At 40.2% G+C, this 27,500-nt stretch overlaps 1 protein-coding gene across 4 annotated transcripts in view; it reads left to right on the top strand.

Moving 5' to 3' along the window:
- The window catches only part of LOC106094995 (calcium-binding protein E63-1), a 272,836-nt gene that overhangs the window by 12,232 nt on the left and 233,104 nt on the right, over positions 1-27,500 (top strand). Inside the window, exon 1 of one of the 4 annotated variants that reach the window (XM_059360593.1) lies at positions 19,124-19,787. The exons of 2 other annotated variants lie outside the window; for them this stretch is intronic. In XM_059360593.1, the coding sequence (XP_059216576.1) occupies positions 19,752-19,787 (36 nt within the window). In that variant the 5' untranslated portion in view covers positions 19,124-19,751. Of the gene's footprint in view, positions 1-19,123; positions 19,788-27,500 lie in introns of those variants that run through there. One more of the 4 variants, XM_059360591.1, reaches the window with a different exon arrangement.

The following is a 27,500-nucleotide window of genomic DNA, read 5'->3' on the forward strand; positions in this document are numbered from 1 at the left end:
GTTTATAAAGCAACTATACCAGGTTATGAGCCGATTTGAGCCATACTTGGTACAGTTGTTGGATACCATAACAAAACACGTTGTGCGAAATTTCATTCCAATCGGATTAGAATTGCCCCCTCTAGAGGCTCAAGGAGTCAAGACCCAAGATCGGTTTATATGGCAGCTATTGAACCGGTTATGAACCGATTTGAACTATACTTGGTACAGTTGTTGGATACCATAACAAAACACGTTGTGCGAAATTTCATTCCAATCGGATTAGAATTGCCCCCTCTAGAGGCTCAAGGAGTCAAGACCCAAGATCGGTTTATATGGCAGCTATTGAACCGGTTATGAACCGATTTGAACCATACTTAGCACAGTTATTGGAAAAGATACCAAAACACCACGTGCAAAATTTCAGTCAAATCAGTCGAGATTTGCGCCCTCTAGAGGCTCAAGAAGTCAAGACCCAAGATCGGTTTATATGACAGCTATATCAAAACATGGGCCGATTTGGCTCATTTGCAATTCCAACCGACCTACACTAATACAAAGTATTTGTGCAAAATTTTTAAGCGGCTAGCTTTATTCCTTCAATAGTGAGCGTGCTTACGACAGACAGACTTACGGACATGGCTAAACCGAGAGATCGGTCTATATACCAGCTATATCCAAATTTGGACCGATCTGTGCCATATTGCACAAGTATGTCAAGGGGCTTAGCTTAACTCACTGTCCCAAATTTCGGCGACATCGGACAATAAATGCGACTTTTATTGGCCCAAAACCTTAAATCGAGAGATCGGTCTATATGGCAGCTATATCCAAATCTCGACCGATCTGTGCCATATTGCACAAGTATGTCAAGAGGCTTAACTTAACTCACTGTCCCAAATTTCGGCGACATCGGACAATAAATGCGCCTTTTATGGGCCCAAAACCTTAAATCGGCGGATCGGTCTATATGGCAGCTATATCCAATTCTGAACCGATCAGGGCCAAATTGACGAAATATGTCGAAGGGCCCAACGTAACTTACTGTCCCAAATTTCAGTAAAATCGGATAATAAATGTGTTTTTATGGGCCTAAGACCCTAAATCAGAGGATCGGTCTATATGGCAGCTATATCCAAATCTGAACCGATCAGGGCCAAATTGACGAAAGATGTCGAAGAGCCCAACGTTACTTACTGTCCCAAATTTCAGCAAAATCGAATAATAAATGTGTCTTTTATGGGCCTAAGACCCTCAAGCGGCGGATCGGTCTATATGGCAGCTATATCCAAATCTATACCGATCTGAACAAAATCAACGGAGGATGTCGAGGGGTCTAACACAACTCTCTGTCCCAAATAAAAAATGTGGCTTTTATGGGCCTAAGACCCTAAATCGGTCGATCGGTCTATATGGGGGCTTTATCAAGATATAGTCCGATTTAGCGTGTCTTCGAACTTAACTTCCTTATGGACAAAAAAAGAATCTTTGCAAAGTTTCAGCTCAATATCTCTATTTTTAAAGACTGTTATCGACCGATTTGAACCATACTTGGGACAGTTGTTGGATATCATAACAAAACTCGTTGTGAAAAATTTCAATGAAATCCGATAAGAATTGCGCCCTCTAGAGGCTCAAGAAGTCAAGACCCAAGATCGGTTTATATGGCAGCTATTACAAAACATGGACCGATATGGCCCATTTACAATTCCAACCAACCTACACTAATAAGAAGTATTTGTGCAAAATTTCAAGCGACTAGCTTTACTCCTTTCAAATTTAGCGTGCTTTCGAAAGACAGACGGACGGACGGACATGGCTAGATCGACTTGAAATTTCAACACGATCAAGAATTTATATACTTTATGGGGTCTCCGACGAATTTTTCAAGTAGTTACAAACAGAATGACGAAAAGAGTATACCCCCATCTTATGGTAGAGGGTACAAATATGCCGTGTGATAACGGGAGGAGATATCTCTTTGAAATTTCGAACGGTTCGAGCTGAGGTGTTATTGAGTTCGTGTTGAAAATTTCAAGGCCCTATATTCTCCGGATGCCTTTTGCCATCTTTTTTCAATCAGTGTTCCCCCATCGTTCTAAGTCTTATACCATGAGTGTTGCCTCATAATTTATCTAAATGGCTTCGGGTCTGATTTTCAATTTGTCTCTAGCACCCTAGTTCCGGTTTTTAAAGCCTGACTGATGTTTTTACACTGTTCTTCCTCTCCATTGTGGTGCACCATATTTCTGTCATAATTCGCCTGATCACACCTTCGTAGATGCATTTCGAGCCTATGTATATTCTACATAGTGATCTATGATCTTCCATCTGTGAGCCTTCTTCGTATGAACCTGAAGGTGGTACTACCAGTTTAGCTTTCTGTCCAAGATCACCCCCAGCTAAGTTATGTTACCATCGGAAATTCTCTCATATTTGTTTAAAAGTAGTGGGTAAACTCGATAGCTTAGTGTATTATGTAGTTGGCTCCCTCAGAATTTTATTTTTACTTACTTGCTTTTCATACGATTTCAAAAAAAATTTCAAAAATTTAATTTTCCTTAACATATCTCTTGAATATGGCCACCAAAAAGACGATTGAACCCTGTTTGGCACTTTTTTGCTACCCATTACCCAGTATAGAACATTTTTACATTTAAAATTTAATTACCCAATCTGTATAAGTAGGTGATTATATTTTTTTTGCAATTTATTGTAACACTCAGTCTGGGCCATTTTACTAATGACAGAAACGGGTAGCTATGGCGACATTTTGGGAAGACATTTCCCATTTAGATTTTTACGAATACCATTTGCATTTCATTATAGTTTGTGTCACGGCTAACAATGTCATGGCATGTTGATTTATGCATATTACGGCCGAAAAGTTGTCTTGTATTTTTTTGCAAAAAATTTAACTTTGTTGTAAAAGCCATCAACAATAATGAAAGGTCCACCCAGGCGTATAAGTGATTTCTGTTCAAATTTGAAATAATGTTACCAATACGCCTATTGGGTCTGATAAGGCATTACAAATGAATAAAGAAAGTACTAGCTTCCGAACATCGACCTCCGTTTGTTTGGTGAAAACCTTCTTTGTTGCGGACCAACAAAGTAAAAGTTTTGTCGTTAAGTTGGAAATCGGTTCAGATTTGTGCATTTCTTCCATAAGTGAATGTATATTAGGGTGTCCCAAAAAATAAATAGTATTTATTTTGTAACGTATACCCTTAATTTTTATACCCACCACCGAAGCATGGAGGTATATTCATTTTGTCATTCCGTTTGCAACACATCGAAATATCCATTTCCGACCCTATATAGTACATATATTGGGTTGCCCAAAAAGTAATTGCGGATTTTTTAAAAGAAAGTAAATGCATTTTTAATAAAACTTAGAATGAACTTTAATCAAATATACCTTTTTTACACTTTTTTTCTAAAGCAAGCTAAAAGTAACAGCTGATAACTGACAGAAGAAAGAATGCAATTATAGAGTCACAAGCTGCGAAAAAATTTGTCAACACCGACTATATGAAAAATCCGCAATTACTTTTTGGGCAACCCAATATTTTTGATCAGTGTACAAATTTAAGACCATCTAGCCATGTCCGTCCGTCTGTCTGTTGAAATCACGGTACAGTCTTCAAAATTAGAGATATTGAGCTGAAATTTTGCACAGATTCTTTTTTTTGTCCATAAGCAGGTTAAGTTCGAAGATGGGCTAAATCGGTCCAGATTTGGATATAGCCCCAATATAGACCGATCCGCCGATTTAGGGTCTTTGGCCCATAAAAGCCACATTTATAAACCGATTTTGCTGAAATTTGAGACAGTGAGTTGTGTTAGGCTCTTCGACATTCTTCGCCAATTTGGCCCAGATTGGTTCAAATTTGGATATAGCTGTCATATAGACCGATCCGTCGATTTGGGGTCTTAGGACCATAAAAGCCACATTTATTATCCGATTTTGCTGAAATTTGGGAAAGTGAGTTAAGTTAGGCTCTTCGACATCCTTCTTCAATTTGGCCCAGATCGGTCCAGATTTGGATATAGCTGCCCTATAGACCGATCTCTCGATTTAAGGACTTGGGCCTATAAAAGGTGCATTTATTGTCCGATTTTGCTGAAATTCGGAACACTGAGTTGTATTAGGCCAGTCGATATACTTCCTTAGTTTGGCTTAGATCGGTCTAGATAGCTGCCATATAGACCGATCTCTCGATTTAAGGTTTTGAGCCCATAAAAGGCGTATTTATTGTCCGCTGTCGCTGAAATTTGGAACAGTAAGTAAAATTAAGCCTCTCGACATACCTCTGCAATATGGCATAGATCGGTTCAGATTTGGATATAGCTGCCATTTAGACCGATCTCTCGATTTAGGGTTTTGGGCACAAAAAAGGCGCATTTATTGTCCGATTTCGCTGAAATTTGGGACAAAGAGTTTTGTTGAGCCCTTCGCCATATTTCTTCTATTTGGCCCATATCGGTCCAGATTTGAATATAGCTGCCATATAGACCGATCTCTCGATTTAAAGTTTTGGGGCCATAAAAGGAGCATTTATTGTTCGATTTCGTCGAAATTTGAATTTTATTACAAAACCACAAACTGTACCCTACACTACTACTGTGGCTGTGATGAAATGTGTAGTTCGACTCAGAAATTCCTGCCGATTAGGCTTAGTCATGGCCGTCTGTCCGCATATCCTTTCTATGCTGGTGGTCCGTCTGTCGTTTTTGTTTGTGGAGGTCGCATTTGTTATCCAATCACCATGAAAATTTGCATATGTCACTTTTTTAGAACAAAGACAAATCTATCAAATTCAGTAAAAATCGGTTCAGATTTAGATATAGCTCAGATATATATAATTCGCCGGATTTACAGTTATAAGGGAGTAGTTACTACAATTTTTAACGGATTTGCATGAAATTTGGTATGGAATGTTATTTGATCCAATCATCACGAAATTTTGCACATATCACTTGTTTTTTAGCCTAGGGATAAAAGCTATTAATTTTGGTGAAAATCGGTTAAGATTTAGATATAGGTCTCATATATCGCGCCATTTTTTACTTAAATGGCCCTAGTTGCCCCAGTTTTTTTACGAAATTTGATATGAAATGTTTTATTACTCAACTGAAAGCTTCTGCCAAATTTCTAAACCAATTTTGATAAAGGGCCTCAAGACTTTTAGCCTGGAGATCGGTCTACATAGCGGCTATATATAACTAAAATCCGATTTTATGAGATTAGCAGGTCCAGTTTACATACAAAGAATACAATATCATCAAAAATTTTTTGGAAAATGTTTTCATACCCAAGATATCTGCAAAATTATAAATACCTAGCTTTTGGGTATAAATGGGAAAATACCTGGGTATTAACACAATTTACCGGGTAAATACCCAAAATACCAATCGCCCATCTCTAGAAATGACAAAATAAATATACCCCCATTCTTCGGTGGGGTCGGGTATAGAAAACATCATAAAGACAAATGGGCATTCTGTCCGATTTTTGGGCGGTCATATTACCCAAAAAATTATTATGACCCCTTATGACCGTATCATGGTAGGTCACAAGGCCCAAAAATATTTTTGGGCGTTATGTCCCCTGGGTGTTAAGAGCGGTCACCCAGCATAGTTGTGAGGTACTCGACCTCAGGCAGAACCAGATTCTTCAGAATCACTGTAGTGATTCCGTCGAGGCCTAACGCCTTGGATGACTTGGCGCCACGGATAACACTTGCAACGACGTCCACGGTAAATTGTGATGGCTGTCCATCGGTTCGGAGATCACGGATACGACGAATGACTCTCCTCCTAGTCATATCACTCTAGGGAGGCTCAATAAATTGGTAGTTGAACAACCTGGCGTATCTCTTAGAGCCTGAGCTTCTATCGTCCCTTCTACCGGGGTTCGAGAGAGAGATTGAACAGTAGAACACAGCTTGCCTAAACCGGTTCCTAAGTTACATTGCTCCAAGTGTTTCAGCCTCAAATTCTGCTTATGTTCGTTGACTACTTTGTTTATTTCCAGATTCAATTCTCACTGATTCTGGGTTTAGTGAGGTCCGTGCCAAAAATCCCATCACACTCGTCTACGAGTACCACTGCCTGCGCCGGAAAATTGGGCCGCACTTGGGGTATTCGATGCGGTGCTGCGTTAATGATGTCTTGGAATTTCCTCCACTAGCACATCCAAGTGGGGTGGTAGTTCACTGAAGCGGCGATTGGTATACTCTCAGAAGCCAGCCCAATCGGCCTTCTTCTGATTGATAAACGTCCGGCGCTCAGAGGTTATGAAGTCGGGTGGTCGGTCGATGGTGAGATTTATGGCGAGGTGGTCTGACCCCAAAGAGATGACGTCACTCAGGAGATCAGGGGATGCAATGGAGATTTCAGTCGAGCTGCTGCACCTCCTCGTAATCCTAGTGGGGGCATCCTCATTCACCGTGCAATACGTGGAGCCTTCTATCTGCTAGGCCAAAGCTATGCCCCGCTGGTCGTATCCTAGGGGAGAATGCCATAAAATGTGATGCGCATTAAAATCTCCTACAACCAAATGACTATGGCTAGACAGTAGGCCTCTAATGTCGGGCCTATAAAACTTGGCCATTAAGTCACAACAACCAACCGGTGGTATATACATGTTGTATAGCTCTATCTCGGCAGTACTGAACTTGACTGCCATTCTCATACATTCCATGTAGGGGTCGCTAGCGTTTGGCGCAAGCGTGATGGGTCTTTACCATGCAATCATCATGAAATTTTCCACATATCTCAGTTGTAGCATAAAGGAAAGCGCTTTGAGCTTTGTTAAAATCAGTTGCCCAAAAAGTAATTGCGGATTTTTCATATAGTCGGCGTTGACAAATTTTTTCACAGCTTGTGACTCTGTAATTGCATTCTTTCTTCTGTCAGTTATCAGCTGTTACTTTTAGCTTGCTTTAGAAAAAAAAGTGCAAAAAAAGTATATTTGATTAAAGTTCATTCTAAGTTTTATTAAAAATGCATTTACTTTCTTTTAAAAAATCCGCAATTACTTTTTGGGCAACCAATATATAGCCGTCACATATACATATTGCCCGATTTAAATATATATGAGAACGTAATGAACACAAATTTAAACCGATTTCCACAAAATTTGGTATGGAATGCAATGAAAGCTCCCACATACAGATATCACCCAACGGACTTTGTCCTTACAAATCGGTAGCACGATTTTGGTTTTGGACCCCTGGTTTCTAGGTAAAAATTTCTAAGAATTTATTGTAGATTGCGATTTTGACAAAAACTTTGGCGATTCAAAAATTTCCCACCCTATTATAAATGAAGGCTTTCGTCTGTCCCGGACAATTGCAAATTTTTTTTTTTCATTTAAATAAAAATAATATCAACATTGGAAAATAAACAGCAAAACTGATGATATCAACTTTGAGAATAACGTTGTTGCCGGTTTCTTTTGCTTTGTTTGAAAACGCTCTTTTCATCGGTCATTTATCACTGTCAGTTCGTTAGTTTTGTGGGAGATTTGGTTGGTAAGCATTTTGAATTTAGACATTTTAACTAGGAAGTGCACTGTGATAGCCACTATGAGTATTTTCATTGTTTGTGTCTATGTTGGGTGCCTTGCTTAAAATGACATCAATTAATTGTTGCATTATTTTTAAATGCCGCAAACGCGTACTAATTCAGAGTATTACAAAATATGACGACAATGTGTTTGTGGTTGCTCACCTCCATGGATTCTGTTTAAAATGTACATACATTTCAGACCAGGCTATGAGCAGACAGACTAGTGTGGTGCCGTTCTGGTTAACGAGTATCAATCCCATGGCAGCCGGTTGTACGCACCGGATTGACCCGATGGAACCCTCATCGGCCAGGGTTGCCGCCTCAGTGTACGTGTTTTAGCAGTCAGGTCCGACACTGCCGAGATAGAGCTATACAACGTGTACATACCGCCGGTTGGTAGCTGTATCCCAATTAATGGCCGGGCTTACAACCCCGACATATGTGGGTTACTTTAATGCGCATCACACTTCATGGCATTCTCCCCTAGGTAACGACCAGCGTGGCATAGCTTTGGCAGAGCAGATTGAAAGCTCCACGTTTTGCACGGTGAATGAGGATGCCCCCATGAGGATTACGAAGAGGTGCAGCAGCTTGCCAGACATTTCCATTGCATTCCCTGATCTCCTGAGTGACGTATCATCTCTTTGGGGTCGCACCACCTCCCCATAGTTCCCACCATCGACTGACCATCCGACTTCATAACCTCTGAGCGCCGACTTCATAACCTCTGAGCGCCAGATTCAGCGAGCTGAATCTGGAAATAAACCGGGTAGTCAACGAACATGGGCCCCACGAGGATTACGAAGAGGTGCAGCAGCTCGCCAGACATCTGCATTGCAACCCCTGATCTCCTGAGTGACGTATCCTGGCAAGCCGTCATCTCTTTGGGGTCACACCACCTCCCCATAATTCTCATGATCGACCGACCACTCGACTTCATAACCTCATTCAGAAGAAAGCCGATTGGACTGGCTTCGGAGTGTATACCAATTGCCGCTTCAGAGAACTCCCTCCCCTCTCGGATGTGCTAGTTGCCGAGAGGAAATTCCGAGACATCATTAACGCAGCAGCCGTTCGCTTTATACCAGCCGGTCGAATACCGTAAGTGTGGCCCAATTTCCCGGCACAGGCAGTGGTACTCTCAGACGATCGTGAGGGGTTTCGTATGGTATGGACCCCACTAACCCCAGAACCAGCGAGCTGAATCTGGAAATAAACAGGGTGGCCAACGAACATGGGCGGAATTTGTGGCTATGGTCTACTGTTAAGACACTCTCGAACCCTGGTAGACGGGATGACAGGTGTAAAAGTGGTCGCGTAGGCAGATGATGTGGCCTCATTTTGCACGGTGAATGAGGATGCCCCCACGAGGATTACGAGGAGCTGCGCTAGCTCCCCAGACATTTCCATTGCATCCCCTGATCTCTTGAGTCATCTCCGTCACATCTTTGGGGTCAGACCACCTCCCCATAATTCTCACCGTTGAGCTTATTTAGGGTCTGAAGCTCATAGAAGCTTTATTTATTGCCCGATTTTGTTGAAATTTGAAATAAAATATTCAAGAGTGACTTAGATTTATTAGACCACTCCATATCCGTGTCGAATTTGGGTGCATAAGTTGCAATTTTCACCGTATTGTGACGAAAGGGGGATTTCATATATACCCGAGGTAGTGGGTATCCAAAGTTCGGCCCGGCCGAACTCAATGCCGTTTTACATGTTTTCTTTTATTTATACCAAATGCCTCAATTATTGTTTAGAATTAAAAAAAATTTAAATTTATTTATTTAAAAGTTACAAATTTTTAATTTGATATCAGCAGGCAGTGTTTGCTGATATCAGCAGACTAATTTTTCTGGGTGTAAGTATCTCTTGGGTATTGACTTCTTGAGCCTCTAGAGGGCGCAATTCTTATCCGATTGGAATGAAACTTCTCACAACGTGTTTTGTTATGATATCCACCAACTGTGACAAGTATGGCTTAAATCGGTTCATAACCTGATATAGCTGCCATATAAACCGATCTTGGGTCTTGACTTCTTGAGCCTCTAGAGGGAGCAATTCTTATCCGATTGGAGTGAAATTTCGCACAACGTGTGTTGTTATGATGTTAAACAACTATACCAAGTATGGCTCAAATCGGTTCATAACCTGATATAGCTGCCATATAAACCGATCATGGGTCTAGATTTCTTGAGCCTCTAGAGTGCGCAATTCTTATCCGATTTGGCTGTAATTTTTCACAAAGTATTTTTTTATGATATCTAACAGTTGTGCCAAGTATGGTTCGAATCGGTCTATAACCTGATATAGCTGTCATATAAACCGATCTGGGGACTTGACTTCCTGAGCTTCTAGAGCGCGCAATTCCTATCCGAATTGGCTGAAATTTCGCATGACGAATTTTATTATGACTTTCAACAACTGTGTCAAATAAGCTACAAATCGGTTCATAACCTGATATAGCTGCCATATAAACCGATTTGGGATCTTGAATTCTTGTGCCTCTAGAGGGCGCAATTCTTATCCGATTTGCCTGAACGACGGTTCCTCTCATGACCATCAACATGCTTGTTTATTATGGTCTGAATCGGTGTATTGCCTAATACAGCTCCCATATAAATCGATTCCTCCATTTTACTGCTTGAGCCCCTAAAGGACGCAATTCTTATTCGAATTGGCTGACATTTTACCGAACCGGACCATATTTTCATATCGCTCTAATAGCAGAGCCAATCTCGTCTTTTATTCTTTTTTTTTGCCAAAGAAGAGATGCCGGGAAAATAACTCGACAAATGCGATCCATGGAGGAGGGTATATAAGATTCGGCCCGGCCGAACTTAGCACGCTTTTACTTGTTAATATTTATGTAAATCAGAAAATGCATAAATTTATTTACATTTTAGCCCAAATTCTGGGGAAACAAGAAGTAAGTAAAAGGCACAAAACATCTCGCTCTGACGAAGTCGAAGCAGATTCTTGCAAAGACATGCATAATATCGACGATGTGTTTAATTAATACGCAGTTTAACCTCCTCCCACAGTGTGCAACTAAAGATGAGCATTTGTGTGGGTGTGTGTGTGAGTGGCGTGGTCTATCCCACGATCCATTGCTGTAAGTCCGTCCGTGCGTTCATCGTTAATTTAATTTCGGTGTCATTTATTAATTCCTTTGAAATGTGTACGTAAAAAGATGATGTCTACGTCGACAGCTTGTGTTCCACATACCACATCTTACACAAACCTTCGCAGACATTGTTACAAAGCCCCCCGCCACCCCCCATCCCTCTGGCCGCCAGCCATTCATATTTGTATGCATAGATACTCATTTGTGTATTTTTTTCAATGTTTATATAACGGTGATGAGGCTTTGTGCATTGCAAATTAATTGTGGTGATGGCGGCGGCCGCGGCGATCTTTTTTCTTTTCTTGCCATTCATGATTAATGCAATATTTTTCGTTTCATCTGGGCCATCATCATCATCATGCATTTTCAGCCATCAATGCAGATTATTTGGCCATTTGCAAATTGGGAAATCCTACGAATTGGTTTCGCCCAAGCCCAAACAACGATGAACGATTAATGGTACTGGCGTCCACATTAACAATGCCCCGAGCCGCTACTCTGCACCCTTCAAATCAGTTGAATTTATCTTTAATGTGCTAATTACTCAATAAATACAAAAACACAATCGATTATGAGTAGATGGATGCAAACATCCACTTTTATGGACTATGTGCCAACAGAATTAATTGCTAATTTGGTAACTAAAAAGGCCGCAGTTTATACTACTTTGCATTGGCATACAAAATTTTAATAACAATCAAGAAAGCGCCAGAGGGGGAAAGGGCGTAATGAAACTAGAACGAGGAACATAACGTTTAAATTGCCGATACTGTTTACATATGGTCCAAATAAAGACTGACTGCTAAAATTTGGAGAAAGTCACAAGAAAAGTCGATAATTGATTGACCATGCAAACGTCGTCATATGGCGTCGATATTCTCCATTAACGTGGATTCGAATTTTGAGAATAGTAGTTGGCAACACTGTCCTGCACACAGACTGTTTTCTTCTGTAGGGGGCATAGTATGTTCAGATGGCACTCCATCGGCACTTGTTGCTCTTGTGTCTTTAAGTAGCGTAACAAATTAAAGAAATATGTCGAAGGGCCTAACACAACTCACTGTCCCAAATTTCAGCAAAATCGGATAATTAATGTGGGTTTTATGGGGCTAAGACCTTAAATCGGCGGATTCGTCTATATGGGGGCTATATCAAGATATAGTCCGATATAGCCCATCTTCGAACTTAATCTGCTTCTAGACAAAAAAAAAATCTGTGCAAAGTTTCAAAGTTTCGTGGTATGAGCTGATCCCATCCTCAATCCATTCTCCCATTCTCCCAGTGGCTGCCTCACTCACTTAATCTGTATGCCAATGCGTCGGACATTTAGAATAGTCTCCAGTGCCCTGGTGGGCGTGGTCCTCATCGCTCCGCCTATGCCAACACAACATGTTCTCTGAACCTGTTGTATGGTCCTTATGTGGCATTTTTTCTCCATAGCAATCCACCAAACTACTGAGGCGTAAGTAAGTATTGGTCTAATCCCGCTCCTGTAGAGCCAGTGGACTATCCTAGGATTCAGGCCCCATTTCGAGCCTACATAGTGCCCAGCATCTGCGAGCCTTCTCAGTACGCTCCTGAATGTGACACTTCCAATTCAGTTTCCTGTCCAAGATCACATCTAAGTATTTGACCTTGTCAGATATCGAAATCGTCTTATTGAGGAAACGTGGTTAGTTAAATTGGCCCACCTTCGCCTTCCTCGGGAACAGGCATATTTCAGTCTTCTCTGGGTTAACATTGACACCTCTGGGTCTAGCTCAGTCCATATGCCATATGCAAGACCCTTTCGGCCCTTCTGCATAGCTCGTTCGGATCCTTACCCCTTTAAAGTCTTATAACATCGTCTGCGTAGCAGCGGGGTTCAAATCCCTCCTCAGTCAGCATCCGTAATAGGTCATTTATGGTGGTCACCCATAGGAGTGGCGATAAAATGCCCCCCTGTGGTGTGCCCTGTGCCACTTTCTCCCTTATATTTATGCCATTGGATACACAATTTATCCACCTGTTCTGTAGCATATGGTTTATCCAGCCTCTATGGACCGGGTCCACCCTGTGCTGGTCTAAGGATAGGATCAGTGTGTCGCTCCGTACATTGTTAAAAGCCCCCTCCATGTCAATGCACACCGCCAGTGTGTATGTTTTGGCATCGAACGATTCTTCCATTTTATGCACAACTTCGTGCAGGGCAGTCTCCACCGACCTTCCCTTGACATAGGCATGCTGTTTGTATTTGAGCAGTTCGCTGGATGTCATATTCTCTATCATGGTGTCCACATTATTTTCCATGGTTTTGAGTAAAAAGGACGTAAGACTTATGGGTCTGTAGGCCTTTGGTGTCGCATAACTTGCCTTGCCGGGCTTACATATAAACACCACCCTTGCCTCCTGCCAGGCTTTCGGAGTATATGAAAGTCCTAGGCACGCCCTAAAGTTTAGATTCTAAACATTTCCCATTTGAAGAGAATTCTAGACTGCTCTGTTCCGATAAACGTTGCCATCCGTTTAGAAAAATAGACATCTCATACAACTTGCCACTTGGATGGTTGATTATTTGTAGGTTATTTTAATGGCCAATATAAAGAATACATTTGCACTGCATCAACAATGTTGTGGCTGTTGTTTTTGTTTTTGTTTTTTTTTTTTTAAATTAACATTCGAACTTTTTAATTGACCGAAAAAATTGCAAATTAAACTGAAATTGAAAATTTACAATGCTGTGCTGTGCTGTGGCAAAGAAATAATAAAACCAAACAAAACCAAATTCAACGCAAAAAACTGAACATAAGTAAGCAAATGAAAACAATTTATCTCACTTTGAGTTCATATCTGTGATGAACATCGAGGCGATGGGGCCAAACAATGGCCAAAGGCAAGCGAAGAGCCATATTTCAATGCATAAATCTCCCCATAAAGATTTATAATGTCTCCCAGCTGCCCCCACGAGAGCTGGCATAGGCAATCCACCATAAGCGAAGGGGTTGGGGTTGGGTTTGAAGTATAGGAGACAATGAGTTTATATGGTGGCGATAAAGACAAACACCCTGTCTCAAAATAACAGCAAACACACACTGGCTAGATGGATGATTTACCAACCGAAAAACACAATGCACAACCAGCCAGAGACAACAGTGAATTGTCGGCAGACTATTGTCAGTCAGAAGTTCATCGGGGCTACCGTCTGACTAGTGGCTACAAACAATGGCTATGTTCTGGCACAACACAAAGTTCGTCTAACCTCATAACGTTCTAAGGCTAACAAGCACCTACGACACTAGACGCCGCACATCTTACCCGTAGCAGTAATGTTTGATTGATTGACCGAGGGAGTGAGTGAAAAAGGGAATTTGTTTGTCGTTTTTTTTTTTGTGTGTGAAATCCCTCAACAAATATGGAAGAGAGTGTTTGCATGTGTGTGTGAGAATGAGGGAAATGTGTTTTTTTTTGTTCCATATGCCGGTTGTTTACAAAAGAGAGTGATATTTTTAAACACGTACGTACCAAGCGAATATGAGTGAATGGCCTATTTGGTGATCTTCAGTGTTGTCAATGTTGAAAATAAAAAATTGTAAAAGTTAATGGTAGAAATGCAATTGAAATAAAACAAGTAAAAAGGCGTTAAGTTCGGCCGGGCCGAACTTTGGATACCCACCACCTCGGGAATATACGTAAACCACCTTTTATCAAAATCCAGTGAAAATTGTATACCTGAATTTCGGCGACATCGGATAATAAATGCACCTTTAATGGGCCCAAAACCTTAAAAAGAGAGATCGGTCTATATGACAGCTATATCCAAATCTTAACCGATCTGTGCCATATTGCAGAATTATGTCGAGGGGCTTAACTTAATTCACTGTTCCAAATTTCGGCGACATAGGACAATAAATGAGCATTTTATGGGCCCAAAACCTGAAATCGAGAGATCGGTCTATATGGCAACTATATCCAAAATTGGTCCGATCTGCACCAAATTGATGAGGGATATCAAAGGGCCTAACACAATTTACTGTCCCAAATTTCAGCAAAATCGGATAATAAACGTGGCTTTCATGGGCCTAAGACCCCAAATCTGAGGATCGGTCTATATGGCAGCTATATCCAAATCTGGACCGATCTGGGCCAAATTGCCGAAGAATATCGAAGGGCCTAACACAACTCCCTGTTCCAAATTTCAGCAAAATCGGATAATAAATGTGGCTTTTATGGGCCTAAGACCCTAAATCGGAGGATCGGTCTATATGGCAGCTATATCCAAATCTGAACCGATCAGAGCCAAATTGACGAAGGGTGTCGAGGGGCCTAACACAACTCACTGTCCCGAATTTCATCAAAATCGGATAATAAATGTGGCTTTTATGGGCCTAAGACCCTAAATCGAAGGATCGGTTTATATGGCAGCTATATCCAAATCTGAACCGATCTGAACAAAATTGACGAAGGATGTCGAGGGGCCTAACACAATTCACTGTCCCGAATTTCATCAAAATCGGATAATAAATGTGGCTTTTATGGGCCTAAGACCCTAAATCGGAGGATCGGTCTATATGACAGCTATATCCAAATCTGAACCGATCAGAGCCAAATTGATGAGGAATGTCGAGGGGCCTAACATAACTCACTGTCCCAAATTTCTGCAAAATCGGATGATAAATGTGGCTTTTATGGGCCTAAGACCCTAAATCGGCGGATCGGTCTATATGGGGGCTATATGAAGATATAGTCCGATATTTCCCATCTTCGAACTTAACCTGCTTATGGACAAAAAAAGAACCTGTGCAAAATTTCAGCTCAATATCTCTGTTTTTAAAGACTGTAGCGTGATTTCAACAGACAGACGGACAGACGGACAGACGGACGGACATGTCTAGATCGTCTTATTTTTACGCTGATCAAGAATATATATACTTTATAGGGTCGGAAATGGATATTTCGATGTGTTGCAAACGGAATGACAAAATGAATATACCCCCATCCTTCGGTGGTAGGTATAAAAACAAAGGAAAACAAGTTAAAACATGCTAAGTTAGGGCTGGACTGTATGTTGAGGTAAAGCCAGCCATGGATTCTGCTAAAAATTGGGGTAAATGTGTTGTAATTTGTGTACAAAATTTCAGCCAAATCAGTTAAGAATTTAGGCTCCTAGGGGCTCAAAATATCAAATCCGGGGATCGGCTCTATCAATTTATACACCGATTTGGATCATACTTGGCACAGATGTTGGAAGTCAGAACAGAAAGCTTTTTGCCAAATTTCAGCCAAATCACAACAAAATTGAGGCTTCTTGGGGCTCAAGAAGATAGATTTATATGGGGGCTATATAAATTTATACTTAGATTTGGATCACACTTGGCACAGATGTTGCAAGTCAGAATAAAAAGCTTTTTGCCAAATTCAAGAAGTCACAACCGAGGATAGGTTTATCTGGGGGCTACATGAGTTTTTAGACCGATTAAGAGCATATTTGGCACAGATGTTGAAAGTCATAACAAAAGTCCTTGTGCCAAATATCAGCTAAATTGGTTGAAATATGAGGTTTCTAGGTGCTCAAGAAGTCAAAACCGGACAAATGTTTATGTGGGGGCTATATGCATATCTGAAACGATATGGTCCATTTGTAATTCCCAATAACCCATATCAATAAGAAGTATGTGTCAAATTTTTTACCAAGTAGCTTTACGCGTTCGATAGGTATCGTGATGGACAGGAGGAGGGACGGACTTTATTGGGTAGTAGATCAATATTTGGAGGCATTACAAATGCAGTGACTGGTTGGATGTGGCTCACCACAGTAAAAGTCATTGCGCAAAATTTCAAACAAATCGGATAAGAATTGCGCCCTATAGAGGCTTAAGTAATCGGGAGATCGGTTTGTGTGGGAGCTATATTAGGTTATGGACCGATTCAAACCGTACATAGTACGTACGTTTAATGTCATTGAAAAAGTCATTGTACAAAGTTTCAGCCAAATCGGATAAGAATTGCGTCCTCTAGAGGCTCAAGAAGTCATGGTCCGAGATCGGTTTATAAGTGAGCTATATCAGGTTATGAACCGATTTAAATCGTACTCATCATAGATATTGGAAGACAAAACAAAACACTTCATGCAAAATTTCGGTCAAATCGGACAATAATTGCTCGCATTGACAACACTGCATTATAATTGTTTGTTATGTGCCATGTTCACCCGCAAACTGAGAACACCTAGCAAACATTTTCAAACGGCAAATAATTTTTCGCGAAGCTTCTAGAAGAAGATTATGATTGCGGGCGAGTAGTTTGTCTAAGAGTCGTAGACGATGTCGTGAGGAGATGTATCCTCGAGAAGAATCTTCTGCAAGAGTCTCCGTCGAATCTTCCATATAAGTTGCTAACGAGAAGATTAGGTTGAAACGAGGGTGTAAACATTAATGCGCGTTAAGTTCGGCCGGGCCGAACTTTGGATACCCACCATCTCGGGTATATATGTAAACCACCTTTCGTCAAAATCCGGTGAAAAATGCATACCTTATGCCCCATAGCAGCTATATAAAAATATGTTCCGATTTGGATCAGATACTAATGAGAACAATTCATTGTTCAATTGTGTATAACAAAATATTGGTCTTTATAATAGCTATACCTAAAAATAAACCGATCTAAACCATATACGACACGGATGTCGAAAAGCCTTACCGATTTAGATCAAATACTAATAAAATATGATATAAATATATAATAATAATAAATGCGCCTTTTTATGGGGCCAAGACTTAAAATCGAGAGATCGGTCCATATGGTAGCTATATTCAAATCTGGACCGATCTGAGCCAAATTGCAGAAGTATGTCGAGGGGTTTAACCTTACTCACTGTCCCAAATTTCGGCAAAATTGGATATAAAATGCGCCTTTGATGGGCCCAAAACCTGAAATTGAGAGATCGGTCTATATGGCAGCTATATTCAAATCTGAACCGATCTGAGCCAAATTGAAGAAGGATGTCGAAGGTCCTAATACAACTCACTGTCCCAAATTTTGGCGACATCGGACAATAAATGCGCTTTTTATGGGCCCGAAACCTTAAATCGAGAGATCGGTCAATATGGCAGCTATATTCAAATCTGGACCGATCTGAGCAAAATTGAAGAAGGATGTCGAAGGTCTTAACCCAACTCACTGTCCCAAATTTAAGCATAATCGGACAATAATTGCGCCTTTTATGGGCCTAAGACCCTAAATCGGCGGATCGGTCTATGTGGCAACTATATCCAAAATCTGAACCGATCTAGGCTAAATTGAATAAAGATGTCGAGTGGCCTATCACAACTCACTGTCCCAAATTTCAGCAAAATCGGATATTAAATACGCCTTTTATGAGCCTAAGGCCCTAAATCGGAGAATCGGTCTATATGGCAGCTATATCCAAATCTGGACCGATCTGAGCCAAATTGAAGAAGTAGGTTGAGGGGCTCAACCTAACTCACTGCCCCAAATTTCGGCGACATCGGACAATAAATGCGTATTTTATGGGCCTAAGACCCTAAGTCGGCGGATCGGTCTATATGGGGGCTATATCAAAATATAGTCCGACATAGCCCATTTTCGAACTTAACCTGCTTATGAACAAAAATAGTATCTGTGCAAATTATCAGCTCAATATCTCTATTTTTGAAGACTGTAGTGTGATTTTAACAGACAGACGGACGGACATGGCTAGTTTGTCTTAGATTTTTACGCTGATCCAGAATATATATACTTTATAGGGTCGGAAATAAATATTTCGATGTGTTGCAAACGGAATGACAAAATGAATATACCCCCCTCTTTCGGTGGTGGTTTTAAAAATTGCCGTATTACTCGTCATACCAGTCATACTAAGTACGAATGTTGCCAGCATTGGGAGGGGCTAACCACCACTGACAATTTTTTCTGATATTTTTGTCAGGATTCGAACCCAGGCATTGACCATCATAGGCGAACAAACTAACCTCTTCGCTACGGTGACCTCAGCGATACCTGTTTCACATCACGAAATCACGTTATCCGCTCTCGCAATGGATAACCCTCTGATACTTTGGAAAAGTGTTTCGCGACTCACATAGAAGAAAAATCTTCTAGAAGTTTATTTTATTCATGGCGAGGATGAATGCTCTTCCAAAGTTGTTAAAAATGTTTGCAGGGCAGTTGTAAGTAAACAAAAAATGAATTGATGAGAGATTAACAGTGTGTGTGTGTGTGCGACACAGACATAAGAAAGAGCATTTTTCCCGTTGTCATTACTACTCTGTATGTTGGCGTTGTTATTGCCCCGGTGAATTCGCCTTGCCAACGTAAGAATTAGAGAGAGAGAGAGAGAGAGAGAGAGGGAGAGAGGAAAACTCGTAGTGTTTTAAAGTACTATGTGTGTGACTTTAGAAGATGATGATGATCGCAAAATTTCAAAACATTTTATTTTCAAAATCAACGTGGTCCGGTGTACAACCTTCAAGGAAGAAGAAAACTTATAACGGCAATGTTGAGTTGAATTGAGTTGCGTTACGTTGCGCTTTGTTATACGAACGAATTGTTGTTGGTGTTTTTTTTTCTTGAAATAAATCATGATAATGCGACAAAAAGAAAAATTAGACATATTTGTCTAAATGTCAATTAAAGCAAAAAAAAAAAATTAAAAATATATGAAAATTGATAATAAAAAAAATGAAAAATATACAAAAAATTATATTTAGTTAAAAATTTTTATTCGAGTGTAGTATTTAAATAAACCAAAAGCCTTAGAAAACTGTGTTTTATTAAGAGATATTTTGTTTTTTAGAATTTGTATACGTTTTTATTATTAGCCAAAATTTATGAAGTGAGTGAGTGTGCGTTTGAGAGCTGCTTTTTTTTACACCATTCTATGCCCCTGAGCTTCAACACAGCAATTCATTTTTCATTTTCGAAACATTTTGTAAAAGTTTCTATCGTGTTTTTGCCGTCTCTGCCGCCTTTGCTCGTCGTCTTCAATTTTCTTCCAATATTTTGAAAATTATTTTTCGATCGTGTTGTTGTTTTCATCTTTTTTTCGCGTTGCGGGTGTGTTGACTTTTGAATGAGCCCAATGAGTGGTCTACGTCATCAGCTTAAGGTAATTTTGAATATAAATGTTTATAATAATGCCAAAACACCAATAGCAAAACAAGAAACATCCATACCAAACAACACCAATAACAACAACGAGAACTGTATGTGATGAAATGGCAAAATTAATGTTTTAATGTCTGGCTATGACCATTGGGGGCATCTGTTCATAATGGCATTGTAAATACCGCCAATGAAAATATTCAAGTTTTGAATTTAAATATGAGCAAATTTTATGATGAACATAAAGCTGGGGTTTAGATTTTTTAGCAATTTATTGAGCCGTCATCCTGGTAAGGGGAGGGAGAGGGGAAGTCATTTCTTTTGCATCTAAATAATCATCTCTGATCATATAAATTATACTATGGATTCTTTTTCCTCAGAAAATTAGAAGAGAATCATAGCAATTGCGCTTGTCTGTCTGCCTGTTTTTTTCAATCCTGAGTCTTTTTAACTGGAGTTATAGGGCGAAGAAGTCTTTTGGAGGCGTTTACTGTGGTGCACTCAAATCGATGGGAAGATCAAGTGGTGAAAAACATCTCGAAACTTGGTGTTAGAGGTTTTAGAAGGAGCGCAGAAGAAGAAAGTTCGGATTTTAATGAAAAAGTCCGATCTGAACCATATTTGGTTCGGATGTCGGAAGGCTTAAAATAACCCATTGTTGAATCGCGCCCTCTAGCGGCTCAAGAAGTCAAGATCCAAGATCGGTTTATATGGCAGCTATATCAGATTATGTACCGATTTGTGTCATACTTGGCACATTTGTTGGAAGTCATAACAAAACACCTCATGCAAAATTTCAGCCAAATCGGATGAGAATTGCGCCCTCTAGCGACTCAAGCAGTCAAGATCCAAGATCGGTTTGTGTGGCAGCTATACCAAGTTATGAAGCGATTTCAACCATACTAAGCACAGTTATTGGAAGTGATACCAAAACACTACGTGCAAAATTTCTGCCAAAACGAATGAGAATTGCGCCCTCTAGCGGCTCAAGAAGTCAAGATCCAAGATCGGTTTATATGGCAGCTATATCAGATTATGTACCGATTTGTGTCGTACTTGGCACATTTGTTGGAAGTCATAACAAAACACCTCATGCATAATTTCAGCCAAATCGGATGAGAATTGCGCCCTCTAGCGGCTCAAGCAGTCAAGATCCAAGATCGGTTTGTGTGGCAGCTATACCAAGTTATAAAGCGATTTCAACCATACTTAGCACAGTTATTGGAAGTGATACCACGTGCAAAATTTCTGCCAAATCGAATGAGAATTGCGCCCTCTAGAGGCTCACGAAGTCAATATCCAAGATGGGTTTATACGGCAGCTATATCAGAATATGAACCGATTTGTGTCATAGTTAGGACAGATGTTGAAAGTCATAACAAAACACCTCATGCTGAATTACAGTCAAATCGGATGAGAATTGCGCCCTCTAGCGGCTCAAGAAGTCAATATCCAAGATCGGTTTGTGTGGCAGCTATACCAAGTTATAAAGCGATTTCAACCATACGTAGCACAGTTGTTGGAAGTTATAACAAAACACCTCATGTAAAATTTCAGCGAAATCGGATGAGAATCGCGTCCTCTAGCGGCTTAAGCAGGCGAGATCCAAGATCGGTTTGTGTGGATGCTATACAAAGTTATAAAGCGATTTAAACCATACTTAGCACAGTTGTGGAAGTGATATCAAAATACTACGTGCAAAATTTCAGCGAAATCGGAAGAGAATTACGCCCCCTAGATGCTCAAGAATTCAAGATGTATAGAGTTAAAATCTACTACAGACTACTTTGGTTCATATGCAAGCTAAACATGAAGAAAAACTGCAAATCCAAATTTGTCCATGCCCAACAGGGGCAAACTTCTCACATATCAATGAGTGCTGTCCGATTCAAGTTTTAAGTTTTTTTTTATAGACGAGTCCGAACGGCGTGCCGCAGTGCGACGCATCTTTGGAGAAAAGTTTTGACATGTCATGGTCGACCGTATTAGGAGGGGATAATCGCCGTTGACAAATTTTCTGATGCTCTCGCTAGGAATCGATCCCAGAAGCTTAGCGTCATATGTGGACATGATAACTTCTGCGCTTCGGTGGCCTGAAGAAAAACTATATCTTGCTATATCAACCTATAGACCGATCTCCCGATTTATGACCGTATGCTCATAAAAGACACATTTTCATTCGATTTCGTTGAAAATAGGAGCTGTGGGTTATTTAAGCCCCATCGACTCCCATGCGTGACATTGTCTGTATTGGACCAAATTTACTAGATCAGCAGTAGAGCGGGCAAAATATCGATAACACTATCGATATTTCATTTTTTGTCTGAATATCGATTGATATGATAGGAAACTATCGATACTATCGGCAAACTTAAATTTTTTGCAAAAGTGAATAAAAAGAGCAATCCAACACTGAATGTATCCTATTAGACATATTTCGCCTATAGGGGGCGCAATTTTCATCCAACTGGGCTTATATTTATAAAAGGATTTCTATCATGACTTTCACTTGACCTATAAACTTTGGTTTTATTCGGTCTGTGTATTGATGTTATATCTATAATAATAATCTGATTTTTATACCCTTCACCATAGGAAGGGGGGTGGAGGACTATATATCTCGATATAGCCCCCATATAGACCGATCCACCGATTTAGGATCTTAGGCTCATGAAAGCCACATTTATTATCCGATTTTGCTGAAATTCGGGACAGTGAGTTGTGTTAGACCCTTCGATATCCTTCGTCAATTTGCCCCACATCGGTCCAGATTTGAATATAGCTGTCATATAGACCGATATCTCGATTTAAGGTCTTAGGCCCATAAAAGCCATATTTATTATCCGATTTTGCTAAAATTTTGGACAGTGAGTTGTGTTAGGCTCTTTGACATTTTTCTGCAACTTGGCTCAGATCGGTTCAGATTTGGATATAGCTGCCATATAGACCGATCTCTCGATTTAAGGTTTTCAGTCCATAAAAGGCACATTTATTGTCTAATGTCGCCGAAATTTGGGACAGTGAGTTAAATAAAGCCCCTCGACATACGTCTGCAATGTGGCACAGATCGGTCCAAATTTGGATATAGCTGCCATATAGACCAATCACTCGATTTAAAGTTTTGAGCCCATAAAAGGCGCATTTATTGTCCGATGTTGCCGAAATTTGAGACAGTAAGTTAGTCCGACCTACCCGATGTTCGAACGTAACCTGTCTATAGAAAAAAAGAATCTGTGCAAAGTTTCAGATCAATATCTCTATTTTTTTAAAACTGTAGCGTGATTTCAACGGTCTGACGGACGGTCATGGCTGCATCGTCTCAGATTTTTACTACGATCAAGAATATATTTTTATTGGGTCAGAAAAGGATATTTCGATTTGTATAGCCGAATTCGAATGGTGTGCCACAGTGCGACCTCTTTGGGGAGAAGTATAAACATGGCATAGTACCTAACACATGACTTAAAATTTTTCTGATGTTCCCGCCAGGATTCGAACCCAGGCGTTCAGGGTCATAGACGGACATGCAAACCTCTGTGCTGTGCGCGGTAGCTTCCTCAATAAGAAGTATCTGTGCAAAATTTTAAGCGGTTATCTTTATTCGTTCGACCGCTATCGTGATTACCACAGACGGAAGGACAGAGACTTTTAGTCGCTGTAGGTCGTTGCAAATGGACCATGTCGGTTGAGATTTGGATATAGCCCCAATATAAGCCGATCCACGGATTTGACTTCTTGAGCTCCACGAGGCCTAAATTGTCCTTCAATTTTGCTGACATTTTGCACAAAGACTTTTGTTCTGATTTCCAACATCCGTGCCGGGTATGATCTGAATCGGTCTATAAACTGGTATAGCCCCCAAATAAATCTATCGCCAGATTTGACTTCTTGAACCCCTAGAGGCCTAAAATGTTCTCCGATCGGTCTCATACTCCGTGCCGGGTATGATCTGAATCGGTCTATAAACTGGTATAGCCCCCAAATAAACTATCGCCAGATTTGACTTCTTGAACCCCTAGAGGCCTAAAATGTTCTCCGATTTTAAATCCGTCTGAAATTTGGTACAAAGACGTCACGACTTCCAGCATCCCTACCAAGTATGATCCGAATCGGCCTATTACTGATATATGCCCACTTAAATACCGATATGAATTCTTCAGACTATCAAATTTGGCCCAATAACTTTTGTATTGACTTCGACTATCCGTGCTGAGAATGATCCGAATCGAACTATTACCTGATATAGCCCCAATTTAAACCGATAGCCGGATTTGGCCCGATCACCTGATTTGGCTGAAATTTGGCACAAAGACTGTTACGATTTCCGGCACACGTACTAAGTACGATTCAAATACCAATACTCCGAAATGAATTCTTGGGACCATAAATTCCCGATTTGATTGTCAAATCGCAAACCATGGTGTTCGGTATCCAAGATTCGGCCCTGCCGAACAGGTTTTTGCTTTTTTTTTTTGCCAAATTAGAAAAGTTTTACAAAGCTAAAGACCAGACAATTGTCGCCAGCATTAGTGAGAGAATGTTCTCGCCTGGGTTCGAACCAAATCATTCAGGGTTTTATATGGACATACTAACCTCTTAGGCAAGTGGGGGCCAACAGTTTTTTTAATAAAAATTTCTTAAAAATATCTGCATTTTGGGTAGATATTTCCCCGCTTTTATCTGAACTGCAAACCCTAATGCTATAATTTGCCATTTGGTTTATGACAGGGTATTAGCAATTGTTTACAATCTGTAATGTGTCAATTCAAATGTACGAGTATATCGCTAAGACTTTGGTTAATAATAAAGTACTCCTCTTACGTATTTTGTATTTTACAAAAAGCCCTCAGTTGTGGTCAGATACCACACGTACTAAATATCAATTTATTTTAATCGAAGCAGACACTCAAATTTCGAGTGTCATTGGATGTTCGCTATTTGCCGTTGTTTTTATTGAGGAAGGAATGTTTTATGGAAACATAGAACTTATAGATAATTTTTGTCCCCAATGTGAGACTGAGCTCAATTAATATGGAGACTACAGTGGTGACTAATCTAAGCGCCATCTGAGAAGTAATATTAGCAGAGTAGCAATAATAATAATTGCCAATGTGAAAAAATCCATAGAAAAACTAAACTTTTGAACAATGCATATGAATTGGTCAGTAATATTGAACCGTTTGTCATGTAGCATAGGGTAATGTGATTTTAAGACGCCAAATTAGTTGTCTGGTGCATGCTAGGGCAATGCCTTTAAGTATTTATCAAGGATAGTTCTTTAATACACCCCCACTGAATGACGGGTGGTTTATGACACACGTCCAAAAATACCCATTTTCGACCTTATAAAGCGAAATTTCAAAACCTGGACGGACGGACATAGCTAGATGGTCTAAGTAAAAAACAACTGAAAAGGCGTTGAGTTCGGCCGGGCCGAACTTTGGATACCCACCACCTCGGGTATATATGTAAACGACCTTCTGTCAAAATCCAGTGGAAAATGCAGCAGCTTTACCGAAATATGTTTCGATTTGGACCAAATACTAATAAGTAAAAGTCATTGTTCAAATGTGTATAACAAAATATTGATCTTTTTAGTAGCTATATCTAAAAATAAACCGATCTGAACCATATACGACACGGATGTCGAAAAGCCTAACATAAGTCACTGTGTAAAATTTCAGTGAAATCGGACAATAAATGCGCCTTTTATGGGGCCAAGACTTTAAATCGAGAAATCGGTCTATATGGCAGTTATATTCAACTCAATACCGATTTGGGCCACGTTGCAGAAAAATGTCGAAGACTCTAACACAACTCACTGTCCCAAATTTCGGCGAAATCGGACAGTAAATACGCCTTTTATGGCCACAAAACCTTAAATCGAGAGATCGGTCTATATGGCAGCCATATGCAAATTTTGATCGATTTGAGCCAAATTGCAAAAATATGTCGTGGGGTTTAACTTAACCCACTGTCCCAAATTTCGGCGACATCGGTCAATAAGTGCGCCTTTTATTGGCCCAAAAGCTTAAATCGAGAGATCGGTCTATATGGCAGCTATATGCAAAATTTGATCGACCTGAGCCAAATTGGAGAAATATGTCGAGGGCCTTAACTTAACCCACTGTCCCAAATTTCGGCGACATCGGAAAATAAATGCGCCTTTTATGGGCCCAAAGCTTTAAATCGAGAGATCGGTCTATATGGCAGCTATATCCAAATCTAGACCGATCTGAGCCAAATTGAAGAAGAATGTCGAAGGGCCTAACATAACTCACTGTTCCAAATTTTGGCAAAATCGGGCAATAAATGCGCCTTTTATGGACTCAAAATCTTAAAGCGAGAGATCGCTCTATATGGCAGCTATATCCAAATCTGGACCGATCTAGGCCAAATTGAAAAAGGATGTCGAGTGACCTAACCCAACTCACTGTTTCAAATTTCAGCAAAATCGGATAATAAATGTGGCTTTTATGGACCTAAGACCTTAAATCGTCTGATCGGTCTATAAGGCAGCTATATCCAAATCTGGACTGATCTAGGCCAAATTGAAAAAGAATGTCGAGTGACCTAAGCCAACTCACTGTTTCAAATTTCAGCAAAATCGGATAATAAATGTGGCTTTTATGGACCTAAGACCTTTAATCGTCTGATCGGTCTATAAGGCAGCTATATCCAAATCTGGACTGATCTAGGCCAAATTGAAAAAGAATGTCGAGTGACCTAACCCAACTCACTGTTTCAAATTTCAGCAAAATCGGATAATAAATGTGGCTTTTATGGACCTAAGACCTTAAATCGGCTGATCGGTCTATATAGCAGTTATATCCAAATCTGGACCGATCTAGGCCAAATTGAACAAGTAAAAGCGTGCTAAGTTCGGCCGGGCCGAATCTTATATACCCTCCACCATGGATCGCATTTGTCGAGTTCTTTTCCCGGCATCTCTTCTTAGGCAAAAAAAGGATATAAGAAAAGATTTTCTCTGCTATTAGAGCGATATGAAGATATGGTCCGGTTTGGACCACCATTAAATTATATGTTGGAGACCTGTGTAAAATGTCAGCCAATTCGAATAAGAATTGCGCCCTTTGTGGGCTCAAGAAGTAAAATAGAGAGATCGATTTATATGGGAGCTATATCTGCCTATAGACCGATTCAGACCATAATAAACACATATGTTAATGGTCATGAGAGAATCCGTCGTACAAAATTTCAGGCAAATCGGATAATAATTGCGACCTCTAGAGGCTCAAGAAGTCAAGATCCCAGATCGGTTTATATGGCAGCTATATCAGGTTATGAACCGACTTGTACTTTATTTGACATAGTTGTTGAAAGTAACAATAAAAAACGTCTTTCAGCCAAATCTAGAAGCTCAAGAAGTCAAGTCCCCAGATCTGTTTATATGACAGCTATATCAGGTTATGAACCGATTTGAACCATATTTGGCACAGTTGTTGGATATCATATCAAAAAATACTACGTGCCAAAATTCATTCAAATCGGATAAGAATTGTGCCCTCTAGAGGCTCAAGAAGTCAAGACCCAAGATCGGTTTATATGGCAGCTATATAAGGTTATAGACCGATTTGAACCATACTTGGCACAGTTGTTGTATATCATAACAAAACACGTCGTGCAAAATTTCATTCCAATCGGATAAGAAATGCGCGCTCTCGAGGCTCAAGAAGTCAAGACCCAAGATCGGTTT

Source organism: Stomoxys calcitrans, chromosome 1 (assembly GCF_963082655.1).
Source record: "Stomoxys calcitrans chromosome 1, idStoCalc2.1, whole genome shotgun sequence".
Lineage (NCBI taxonomy): Eukaryota > Metazoa > Arthropoda > Insecta > Diptera > Muscidae > Stomoxys > Stomoxys calcitrans.